Here is a 10,831-nt window from a genome sequence, read left to right as displayed (position 1 = left end):
GACTGGGGATATGCAATAATGTTTATTTCCCACTGCTTCCACACATGTGTAGTCAGGGCCCTAGGAGGCCAGGGCAGCAGCTGCAGCCGTGTCCAGGCTGTGATCTGCATTTATAGTCTCATTCCCATGCTCCTCCACCTAGGAGGGTCCCTCTAATGAAGAAGAGGTACAGGTCCCTGCTAGCCCACCAGAGCAAGAGGTTGGTAACTCAGTATGGCTTTTTTTTAGCGTGTTAAGTATTTTTTGTTTCCTGGGGTCTGAAAGAGTGTAAAAAGGGGATTTAATTCTGAAGCTCATTCTGGGAAGCTACATGAATAAGCAGTCAAATACTTACAGAGCTGTTTCACTCGATCCTTTGAAGCACTGCCAAATAAAGAAACAGCCTTGTTATCTTTTGCATTTCCTGGTCATAGGGAAAAAACTACAAAACAATACTAAACTTTCGTAAGAAATGAGAGCTTTTCGTACCTTAAAAATTTTTTCTTTTCGAGCCACAATTCCAAAAATTACAGTGAGTGCAACTACCACAACAGCAGCAATAATGGCCTCCTTGGGGAAAACAGGCTTCTTATCTGTTAAGAGGGAGAAGAAGTTGAGGGCCCAGTAGATTGGTGCAGTTTTGTAGAACAAGTCATTTCACAGAACTGTGGAAAAAACATATCCTCTTCCCAGAGCTGTCAGTGCTGATTTCAGCTGTGCCCCTTCTGCTGTGCACAGACTTAACTGTGTGGATTAGTCACCTGAAAAGAAGGGAGCCACAGGTGTACTCTAGTGAACTAAAGAAAGAGCTGAAATGTCAGTCCCTGAGGAAGATCCCCAGGGTAATCTATTTTGCATGGAAATAAGGATGTCCAGCCATATCACTGACAGAACTAACGTTGCTTTCAGAGCTGCTCCTATGGACACAAGAGTGTGGAAATAAGAGGGGCTGAGCCAGTGCGGTGGGAAACAAGCCCTGCGTCTGATGGAGTCACCTCACCTGGGACTACCTATCTGAGACCTGGGCCTCCATGCTCTCCCTGTAGTCCACAGAACTGCAGTCTTTTCCAGAGGACAGTTACTCTCTCTTGCCTTAAGCATCTCTCTCAGCATGGCTGAATACTTTATAGCTTAGGATGAGCAGCTTCAAGATGCTTTAAAACACACTTGAATGTGCCCTGCCAGCCTGGGAAGTGAGAAGGTGGGGTGAGTTCACTTCAGGTCGCGCTTGCCAAATGCCCTTGAATAAGAGGTAGAGGAGGAATGGCATTTGCTGCTGCTGCAGTATCAGCCAGGCACAGGTGGAACTGGGGGTAAGTCAGCAGGGAACTGACTTACTGCTTTCCACTTACACATTTTTAGACTGTAACTCATATCTTCATGTAAGTGGATTGCTATTGTTATAGAAGTGAACATAGTTATCTGTAAAGCTTATTGTTTAGCAACAACCGTGTTACCTTCAACTATCAGGTGGAAATCCTTTCTCCCCTCTCCCAAAGCAGATTTCACCACACAAGTATAGGTCCCGTTGTCAGACTTCTGTACTTTTTTGATAGACAGCTGAAAAACATCACTAGTCTGGTACACCTGGTAACGATTTTGCTGTAGGGTCAAGGTGGCGTTGTTTTTATACCAATTTGTTTGACCTTGAGGGTTGGATTTGGCATTGCAGTTCAGGGTAACATCTTTGTCTTCTTCGACTGCGAGGGACTCTTCTCCAGTAAGGAGGGGAGGAACTGTTCACAGTAAACAAAGTTAAATATGTTATTAATAATGCTGCTCGCTCTTTAACAGAAAATAAGTTCCCTTTATACATCAGTTGTACACCTTCTTCAAATGGTGCAACACATCGCAGTTCTGCAGCCTTTCCTGATCCCCTAGAATGAGCAGGGCAATCAGTGGCAGAGACAGTCGTTCCTGTGGCTGCTCTGCCCTGACTTGTATCCTTGAGAAAGAATCTAGGTGGAGACAGGGATGTATCCAGAAAATTGACTTACATAATGGCCCACGCACTCCCTGTAGAAGAGGCATTAGGTCAGCCCTTATGCACCACTATGGAAAGGGAGTGTCTTACCACGTGGTTTATCTCCTTCTAAATGCATTTTTTTGTAGTGAACACAATGTACAACAGTGCCAAACACCCTCTCTGTGGTGCTCAGTCACCAAGATGCTCAGCCCATGGCTTTTTGCACCGCAGCCGTTCTTCAGAGATTCCCTCTACACAACTCACACTGGACATCCAGGATCACAGAGACCTGGACAGATTGGTCCCGCCTCAGCTTGCAAGTGAAGGTGACTCCGTTGTCAGCCTCAGTGATTGGGGATATGCAGATGTTACTGACGTTCACTTTATTTCCTTCTTTGAGATCCACAGTCCCATCTCCTCGGTACCAGAGAAGCTCCTCAGCCTGGCTGTTGTTCTGTACTAGGCAGGAGAGGGAGAGTAGAGGGCCACATCTTGTAGACAGGGTGAAGTCAGTAGCGTTATCATTTACAAACAGTTCCAAACCTGCAGAAGAAGGGGAACGAGGGCGTTCAGGCATCCTGTGCTGTACTCTTCCCATAGCACCCCTGCTAGCTTCTCCAGGCCTTAACCTTGGGGGGGAGGGGAAATAAGAGGGTAGTTTCAGGCTTCAGTCTAACAACTGTTTTTCAGGTCGGACTTTTGTCTCCATCACAAAGCTCCCTTCACAATTACTTAAAATCAGATTGAGGCTTTTGCAACTGACTGCGGGAGTGCCAAAGCCTGACCTATAGAAACAAAACATCTAAAAAACATATTACATCAGTGGCAGTGTAACCCACACAGGAAGAGAAGGTCATGCTAGTATTTCCTACCCTCCTTGTAATCACTGTCACAGCCTAGCTGTGCCCTCATTTTTTTTATGCCTACAGTTTGATATGCTGTTTTACAGTTGGATCTAACAGCGCTTGTGAATATAAAGTAGTTAATCAGCTCCTCAGCCACACCCAGGCCAGTTTGTGAGTCCAGCTGTTGGGGGGTTGTAGTCAGTCTAACCTACAAACCTCAGGACATTTTAAAATGAAAAAATACTATGGAAAACAAATACTGTGTCAGGCTAAAGCTCACTGCTGGAGCTGTGTCATACAGTAATGAACTAAAAATATACCTCAGAATATAGAAGCACTGTAGTGCTGTGAATATAAAAAAATCCCAAAGCTCCCTGTCTTGTCCTTGGTGTCCCCAAGTGGCCAAACCTATCAGACTCTTCACTTCTCAGAGCACGTTTGAAAACAGTGGCCTCCTCATTGCTGTGCAGCTGCTGCAGTAACATTTGAAAATGCTGAAGCTTCCCTACTCTCTGCTCCACTGCCCTCAAAATCATGCTCAGAGGCCAGTTTTTAGACAATCCTCTATTTAGGAATGATCCTCTAGGGCATAGGAAAACTGGGATGCTGTTGTGGCATATCACCCTGCGCATTGCCCAACCCTGGGACAGCATGTCAACATTATGGAGCTTGGACAAAGCCATGATGGATTTTTTCCTTTGCTTACCTGTGGCTGCATATGCCAAAAAGCAAACTGCAAAGGCAAGCGCTCCGTAAGGGGCTGTGAGGCTGCTTTTCTGCGCCATCGCTGAGGAGCCCAGGTGGTGTCTGCTGAAGAGAGAGTTAAAAGTGTCGCTGCTCCTGCTCACAGATCGTAGAGGCATTAATCGCTTGCTACCGTTAGGCATCCTGGGGAGAGCCCTCTCACATGGTGGGACAGGGTCGCCAGGGAGTAAACCAGGCCAATTTGTTTCAGACCTTTTCTAGTTCAGCACAGAATTAAGGGGATTTTACCTGTCTAATCTCCGCTGCGTGAGTGCGTTGTCTCTAACTGCCTTTCTATCAGGAGAACCTGTCTCTGAGGAGTGTAGCACTGGACTTACCGTGGGAAGAGTCTCTGGAGAGGTGTCTTCTGCTAAGGAATGCACAGCACTCTCCCCTCCTTGTTTATAAGGTCTGAATTTTAATGTTTTATGGTAGCTCGCTGAGAAGTGAGTTAAACCCATAAAATGGGTTCAAGGCCTCGTTCAATTCCTGGATTTCTGAGCTCCCAGAACACTGAAGAAAGCGATTTGCTGGTTTCTGTTGTCTGTTTTACGAGACCTGCTGAGGCAATAAGTAACTAATAAGAAAGATCCTGCATCAGCTATAGAGGCCTTCAACAAAAAATAACACCTTTTCAATTTCAGCTTGCTGAGTGTTCGTGGCTATGTTCAAGTCATAGGAAGTTTATCCTAGATTTTCCTTGGAGCAGGAATAGCCTCTGTTTTGCTCCTTCCTGCCTGCAGCTTTGTCACTATGTTGTTCTTTGGACTGGAAGCAAAGTGAGGAGAAAATGTACTGATTCAGACTTTGAACTGCATATTGGCAGAGAGGAGAGCAGAGACGCTGCCCTGCTACGTAGTGAGTACCCTGTGTTCAGGAAATGCCCGTGCAGCCTGTGTTGCTCTACATGCTTCCATTCCTCTCCCAGGACAAGGATAACTGTGTCCGACATTGCCTGCTTATACCCAAATGGGATTGTGGTGGTGTCATTGCAAACCATGGGGTTCTCACAGCCTCCAAAAGTGTTCTCACTGCTCTCTGTACCCATGAACCCAGGGCAACTCCCTGGTCAGGAACTGACTCAGCAGGCCCATAAACAGCATTCCATGAGCAGAAAGGAAGCCTGGGACATGTCCTCAGTGTTTTGGTTGCTTGTACATGTGGTGGCCCAGCTCAGTAGAGCAGAGGTGGGGTGTTCTGTGGCTGACTGTATGCAGAGAGCGCAGGAGCACACAGCACTATTTATTCGCAGGGTTGTTGCAAATATGGGTCATCTCTGAGTGTTTCTTAGTATGACATTTCTGTGTTCATTGGTTTGCCTTCTAAACAAACAAAGGAGTCATTTTCAGTTTAAAAATATATATTTATGTGTACAAAAGTCTCTCAAAGAGACAGCCTGGATTATGCCTTCTAGAAAACGGATTAAATCAGTCTCCAGCCTTCAATGGACTTTTAACTTTAAAATCAAATTAAGATAGAAATAAATTTAGCTTCTTCCATCCTTTTTAGCAAGTTGTATGTTCCCTCCTTGTAACATTTGACTAAGTGCTTGCTTATAGTTCAATACAAACTTTGATATTAAGCTATTGGTTTTGTATTAAGCTAAGCTGAAGTGGAGAGAGGTAGAAAGGAATGGGCAGGGAAATAGCTCACAAGTTCCTGCCAAGTCAGGGCCAAAGGCGTGAGAGTTCTGCGAGTTTTCTGTTCACTCTGGTCACTGTGTTGCAACGATGCTATAGTAGAAGGAGGAGGTGTTCAGAGTAAGTGAGGATGAAAGTAAGAATGAAAGCATGGAGAATTTATTTAGTTTAGAAATGAGAGTAAGAGGAAGGAATGTCAGATAACAGCAATTCTGCACTGGGTTTGTTATGGTGTAGGGCAGAGCATCAAAAGGAATCTGGGAAAAATTCTGCCCCAGATTTGCCACAGGTCCATATAACTGGCAGCAAAGTGATCACAGGTTCATCTGTTCTGCATTTTTAAAATGGAAATAATGGTAGTGCCCTGCTTAGCAAAGGGCTTTGAGATCTACTAAAGGGAAAAGAGTCGGGAAAAGAGACTAGAAAAACAAGATACTACCTGGCTAGAGGCGCTGAAAGGCAGAAATTTTAAACTGATAAGAATTACTTTTGCAATGCCTTTTTACACATTTATTTTTGTATAAAGTATAATTATCTTGAGGGAGTTTTAATTACTACTGTGGCTTAGAGTTTTGTGGGTTGCGTTATCTACCTTTGCATTACATTTATCAGCTTCATGTTCCAATACGTAAACCAGCCACTAATGAGTCAGCCCAGCAGGAACTTCTTCCATGATGTATCAGCTCCATAACTCTCCACTGCAAAGATTCCAGCTCTCTCCTTGCGGCATTGGATCAGGCACTATCAAGGCTGGATTAGACAGACCATGGATTTAATCCAGAATGATCCACCAGACTGGTTCCTTCTTGTGATCCTTAAGGCAAGAACGGACCAACAAACCCAGGATAAGACTGTTGTTAAATATGACTCTGAACAGCCCCAAAGGGAATAAATTAATAAATACCAGTCTATTCTGGGGTGTAATCCAAGCCTTAGAAACTTGAGAAGAAAAGATTTAGAACGTGATAGAGATTGGCAAAAGTTTATTTTCCACTCGGTCGCTTAACCTCTGACTCCAAACTTAACAGTAGTTTGGGTTGCACTTGGTTATTCTCAATGCCTCTAGAGGAAGAGGCCACAACTCATGATCCTGTGGATTTTCACTGACAACACTCGATTTATATTCAGCAACATTGTGAGGGCTGAAGGCTGCTCTTGGAGCCAGAAGTATAACAGGATCTGTACAGATGCGTGGAAGCTGCAGATTGTAATATGGGTTGGTTAATTTGTCAGGCAAACAGTGTGTATAGGGTAGCTATAATCTCACACCCAAAAACATGTTTCTGCAACAGTGCCTCAGGCACTGCTCAAAGGCGGCTCCTGTCTTCCCACTCAGTGTGGTTCCTCTTTCTTAATCCTTTTTTAATAAGCAGTGCTGTGTATTTTGCAACACTTCTATTGTTAAGAATGACTGTAACACCCAAACCGACTGTCTCCACTTGCCAGATATCTGGGCTGCAAAGGGAAGCTGTCAGGGTATGCTGCCTGAATGTGCTCAGTGCCCCTGTTCCCGCCCACAAAACCTGTTTTTCTCATGTATAAAGATGATGGAAATGAGATATGCCCTGATCTCTCAAACAAACTCTGAGCCCATAACCCCATGTATTTTTCACTATTGAGATGGACAGGCCTTGAGTATGTTTTTCAGCATTTTATTAATAATTCTAGTTTCTTCTCATCCTGATATAAAAGGTCACATGCTATGATTTTAGATGTAGAGGAATAAGAAGTGATTTTTTTTCCCTCAGGAAGGAATAAGAATAGCAAAAGGAGCACTAAATAGAATCACAGAATCATAGACTCAAGAGGTTGGAAGAGACCTCTGGAGATCATCTAGTCCAACCTCCCTTAGCAGGGTCACCTAGAGCATGTTAGCCAGGGTTGCATCCAGGCGGGCCTTGAATATCTCCAGACAAGGAGACTCCACAACCTCTCTGGGCAACCTGTCCCAGTGCTCCGTCACTCTCACAGGGAAGAAATTCCCCCTCACGGTCAGGCGGAACTGCCTGTGCTTCAATTTCTGCCCATTGCCTCTTGTCCTGTCACACGGGACAACTGAACAGAGTTTGTCCCTGTCCCCTTGACACCCTCCCTTCAGATACTTATACAAAATACACAGGCGTATTTTGAAATTTTAAAATAGATGGTTTAGAGGACATGGAACATTGCAATTAATAGTCGGCATTAATGAAGAAACGGACCCTGAGATAAATAAAAGACAAGAGAAGCTTGCAGGAAGGCAAAGCTGAGGACAAGTGTTAGACGCGGATGCCATCTGCTGGATACACACTAAGCAGCTCTGGGGTCTGACAGCCCTGCAGGCGAGTGTCCAAAAGGGAAGAAAGACACCTTCTGGGAGCGCTGAAGACGGGATGTCTGATGCGATCACCACTGCGAAGTCTCAGAGACAGTAAACTCTGCAGAAGCCTGAAGTGCTGCCAGGCACTCGGACAGCTGTGCCAAAGCTTCGGGTGACTGAGTCAGAGAAAAAGGAGGAAGATGTACATCTGAGATTGTGCTTTTCGTCTGCGTTGGAAATGTGGAGCCTGCACTCCTGGTGAGGCCATGGGGAACCATATGCTGGCATTTAACTGATACACTCAAGTTTCTCTTTCAGAAATGTAAGTCATGCTTAGGGAACTCCGGTCATCGCTTTAAACAGTTGCTTCTGGATCTTTTAAACTCTACCCCTTCAAAGTGAATGGCAAAAAATTGGAACCATGTTGCAGGAGTGCAAATCTCACCTGTAAGCAAGAGCATCCAGGCACTTGAGAATGTTACTTGTGCTGTGATGAATGCATCCAAAGACTGTAGAAACTCTGAGGACTGTGCATGAAATTATTATCAGATTGTTCAGGCAGTAGCCACTGCTGTCTGCTACCAGCATTCAGCAGTGAACCTCGTATTTTCTAACCCCTCTAGGTTACATTCAGTGTTGGTGGCATGCCAGGGATTCCAAGAGTAGCCAATTTTGACTTAGAAAGCTAAAGATAGTACATCAGTGTCGTCCTCACTATCCTAATCTGAGAAATATGGTACCAAATAAAAGCAAATATGGAAAGAACTTGGCATTAAATTAGTAATGTAGGTCCCCTGCAGGAGATAAAAGTGAATTATCTTTATTAAATTCCATTTAAGTGTTGGCCCTCATTCCCACCTAGGGAGCCCTGTTTACAAGCTTTCAGCTTTTACACCTAGCAGCGCTCAGGCAAATTAATCATATTGATCCTGGATTTGTCTCCTCCACTCATGAAACTCCATTTTCCACCTGATTAAACCGATTTACAAGGAAGTCTCTTGCCTCAGCCATGGAGTGAGGCTGTATCACAGCAGAGTGTATCTGTTTCCTTGTGACTTTGTGCTTTTCCTGGCCAGAAAAGATGCCTCTGCCACTGATGAACTGGACTTCAAGTTTGTTTGTTTCTCCTGGAAAACAAAAATGCGTGAGGACTGTGCTGAGCAGGGTGCTTGTTCCTTGCTGACTTAGGTGATCTCTGATGGCCCAGAGAGGAATCATTATTCTCAGACCTGCTTCTGTTTCAAGACTGTGTTCTGCTGTGGCTCCTCCCCAGCCTGGACCTAGGATATTTTTGTCTACCTAGGAACTTTCATCGCCAGTGAGATTTCTTGGAAGTGCTCTGCTGGAAAACCAAGTGATGATTTGATCTTGTGAAGAACTGCCAAACATTATTAACAGTTTTAACTTCCCTGCTGTGGAGTCATTCCTCATCCCCTCCGTGAGGAATCTGCAGGAGGATTGAGCTGCTCCATCTCTCCAGTTAATGGGGAACCATTTGCTGCCAGTCTTCAGGAGGAAACTGCAGTCGTCTCAGTGGCTGGAACCACTGCAGGGAGTGTCATAAGGCAGAAGCCACAGTCCCCAAATAACCAGCTTCCCTGTGTGCCAGTGCTGCAGCTCTCTGTACGAGCACCGAGCAGAGCTGTGGAGGAGGAGAAGGCTTCTGGCAGGTCAGTCCCTAATCTACAGTTTTGCTTGTGCAGGGATCCAGAAGCCAGAGCTCTTAGGTCGGCCCAAGTAAACGTGAAGGTTTTGTTGCTGATGATGGGGTGACTCAGTTCTCTGCCACATGCTGCTTTTACAATTAGTTTGTTGAAACTGCAGATAACTAGGCTTTTATCAACTAAAAAGGGCAATGAACTCAGTTATGCTGGGTAAATCCTGAGCAATTTATTTGAAGACTGAGGTTTTAAACCTGTGTAATTGTGATCACTTCTGAGACTGCCAAATTCCCTTTTCACTTTCCTTCTCCCTTTTGGTTTAAAAATGTGCTGATGGCCACAGTCTTTCAGCTTCTTCAATTTAATTAGATCTAGGGCATCTTTTTGATGGATCACCCCTGTTTTCTGCATATCTCTCTCCTAAATGACTATGCAGTGCAGATGAGCCCCAAGAAAGAGAAGATAAATTACTTTCCTTTTCCACAGAGCCCTTTTGATGCTGTAACACATTTGGCTTACACAAAAGTTTGCATCATCAGACCTGTCATCCAAGGGATCCCAGAATGAAGTGAGATCAAAGATTCAGATGGTTCCCTTGAAAGTTTCAGTTTTATGTGCTAGACTCGGAGCTTGTGTCTGCAACAGGAAATGCCAGAGCTGGGAAGCAGATGTGTGTATAAGATAATATTGCAAAGTTAAACAGGAACTGACAAGACTTGCTGTCTAAGGCCACTTACAAAGTTTTAAAGATTACAGTGCACTTTTGCAGAATAATTTACTGTCCTTGTTATTCATTATCATCTCACCTGCCTGAAACAAAGAAAAGGAATTAGCAAAGGTCTGAGATGAGGAAAAAACAAAAGTCTCTATTATTTAAATATCTGTGCAGACACACAGTCCACAAAACAACAGTGCATTATTCAAAACATTAAATGGTGTTAAAATGTCTTTAATTCCCTCAAGGCCTGATCTGAGCTAGGAAGTAATGGCAGCGAGGGCAGGCCACAGCTGTGCTTCCTCAAGGAAGCGAGACCGAAGGAGCAACGCTTCAGCCTCTGCGGGCAGCAGCTCATCTGCGTGCGAGAGCAAGAAGCCACCCTGCTCCTTCCCTTTTTAATCCACGTTCGTGTTTCCAGGCTTATGCAGGCTCGGCTCTGTATTTCGGGGAGGTCTCTGCAGCAGCTCCGCACCGGGACACCCCTGCACTGCTAAGCGGAGCGTTGGCGGTAGCACGGTCCGCACAGCGCCAGCTGCCCTCGCCGGGGCCGGTCTTTCCCCCGCTGCGCGCCGTAGCTGGGGCAGGGATCATTATTGACCGGGGCTGCGTGGCGGCGCCCTCTGGGCCCCTGCCCTGCTCCCACGAGCTGCGGGGCTTTCAGCAGGGAGAGGTGCTGCCTGCCTAGACCCAGGGCGCCTAACACGGAGGAGGAGGAGGAGGAGAGCACGCCCTCGGAGGGCGCGGGCCGGCCCTCGCCGCCGCGCCGCGCCGCGCTCCCGCCTGCGCCCCGCGCCGGAGCGGAGCGGAGCGGTCGGCGCCGCGGCGCGGCCCGCAGGGGGCGCCGCGCCTCCGCGCCGCGCCCCGCCCCCTCGTGACGCGTCGCTGCCTCCGTCTCCCATTGGCCCTTGGCCGCCTCTCCGCAGCGGCTCCTCCCCCTCCGCCGCCTCTCATTGGCGGCCGGGCGGGGCGGGCCCCGGCC

The 10,831-nt window shown here is 46.3% G+C and overlaps 1 protein-coding gene across 1 annotated transcript; it reads right to left on the bottom strand.

Annotated features, from left to right (window-relative positions):
* Nucleotides 1-330: 330 nt before the first annotated feature.
* Nucleotides 331-3,575, bottom strand: TMIGD1 (transmembrane and immunoglobulin domain containing 1). Its single transcript, XM_062592625.1, has 5 exons — nt 3,497-3,575; nt 2,210-2,488; nt 1,437-1,715; nt 469-572; nt 331-363 (listed from the first exon to the last, which is right to left on the bottom strand). Exons 1-5 carry the CDS (start codon nt 3,573-3,575, stop codon nt 331-333), a joined length of 774 nt encoding a protein of 257 aa, XP_062448609.1.
* Nucleotides 3,576-10,831: the final 7,256 nt, after the last annotated feature.

Source organism: Rhea pennata, chromosome 20 (genome assembly GCF_028389875.1).
Source record: "Rhea pennata isolate bPtePen1 chromosome 20, bPtePen1.pri, whole genome shotgun sequence".
NCBI lineage: Eukaryota > Metazoa > Chordata > Aves > Rheiformes > Rheidae > Rhea > Rhea pennata.
The sequence above is the reverse complement of the archived record's forward strand: the minus strand, read 5'-3'. Positions and strand labels throughout refer to the sequence as shown.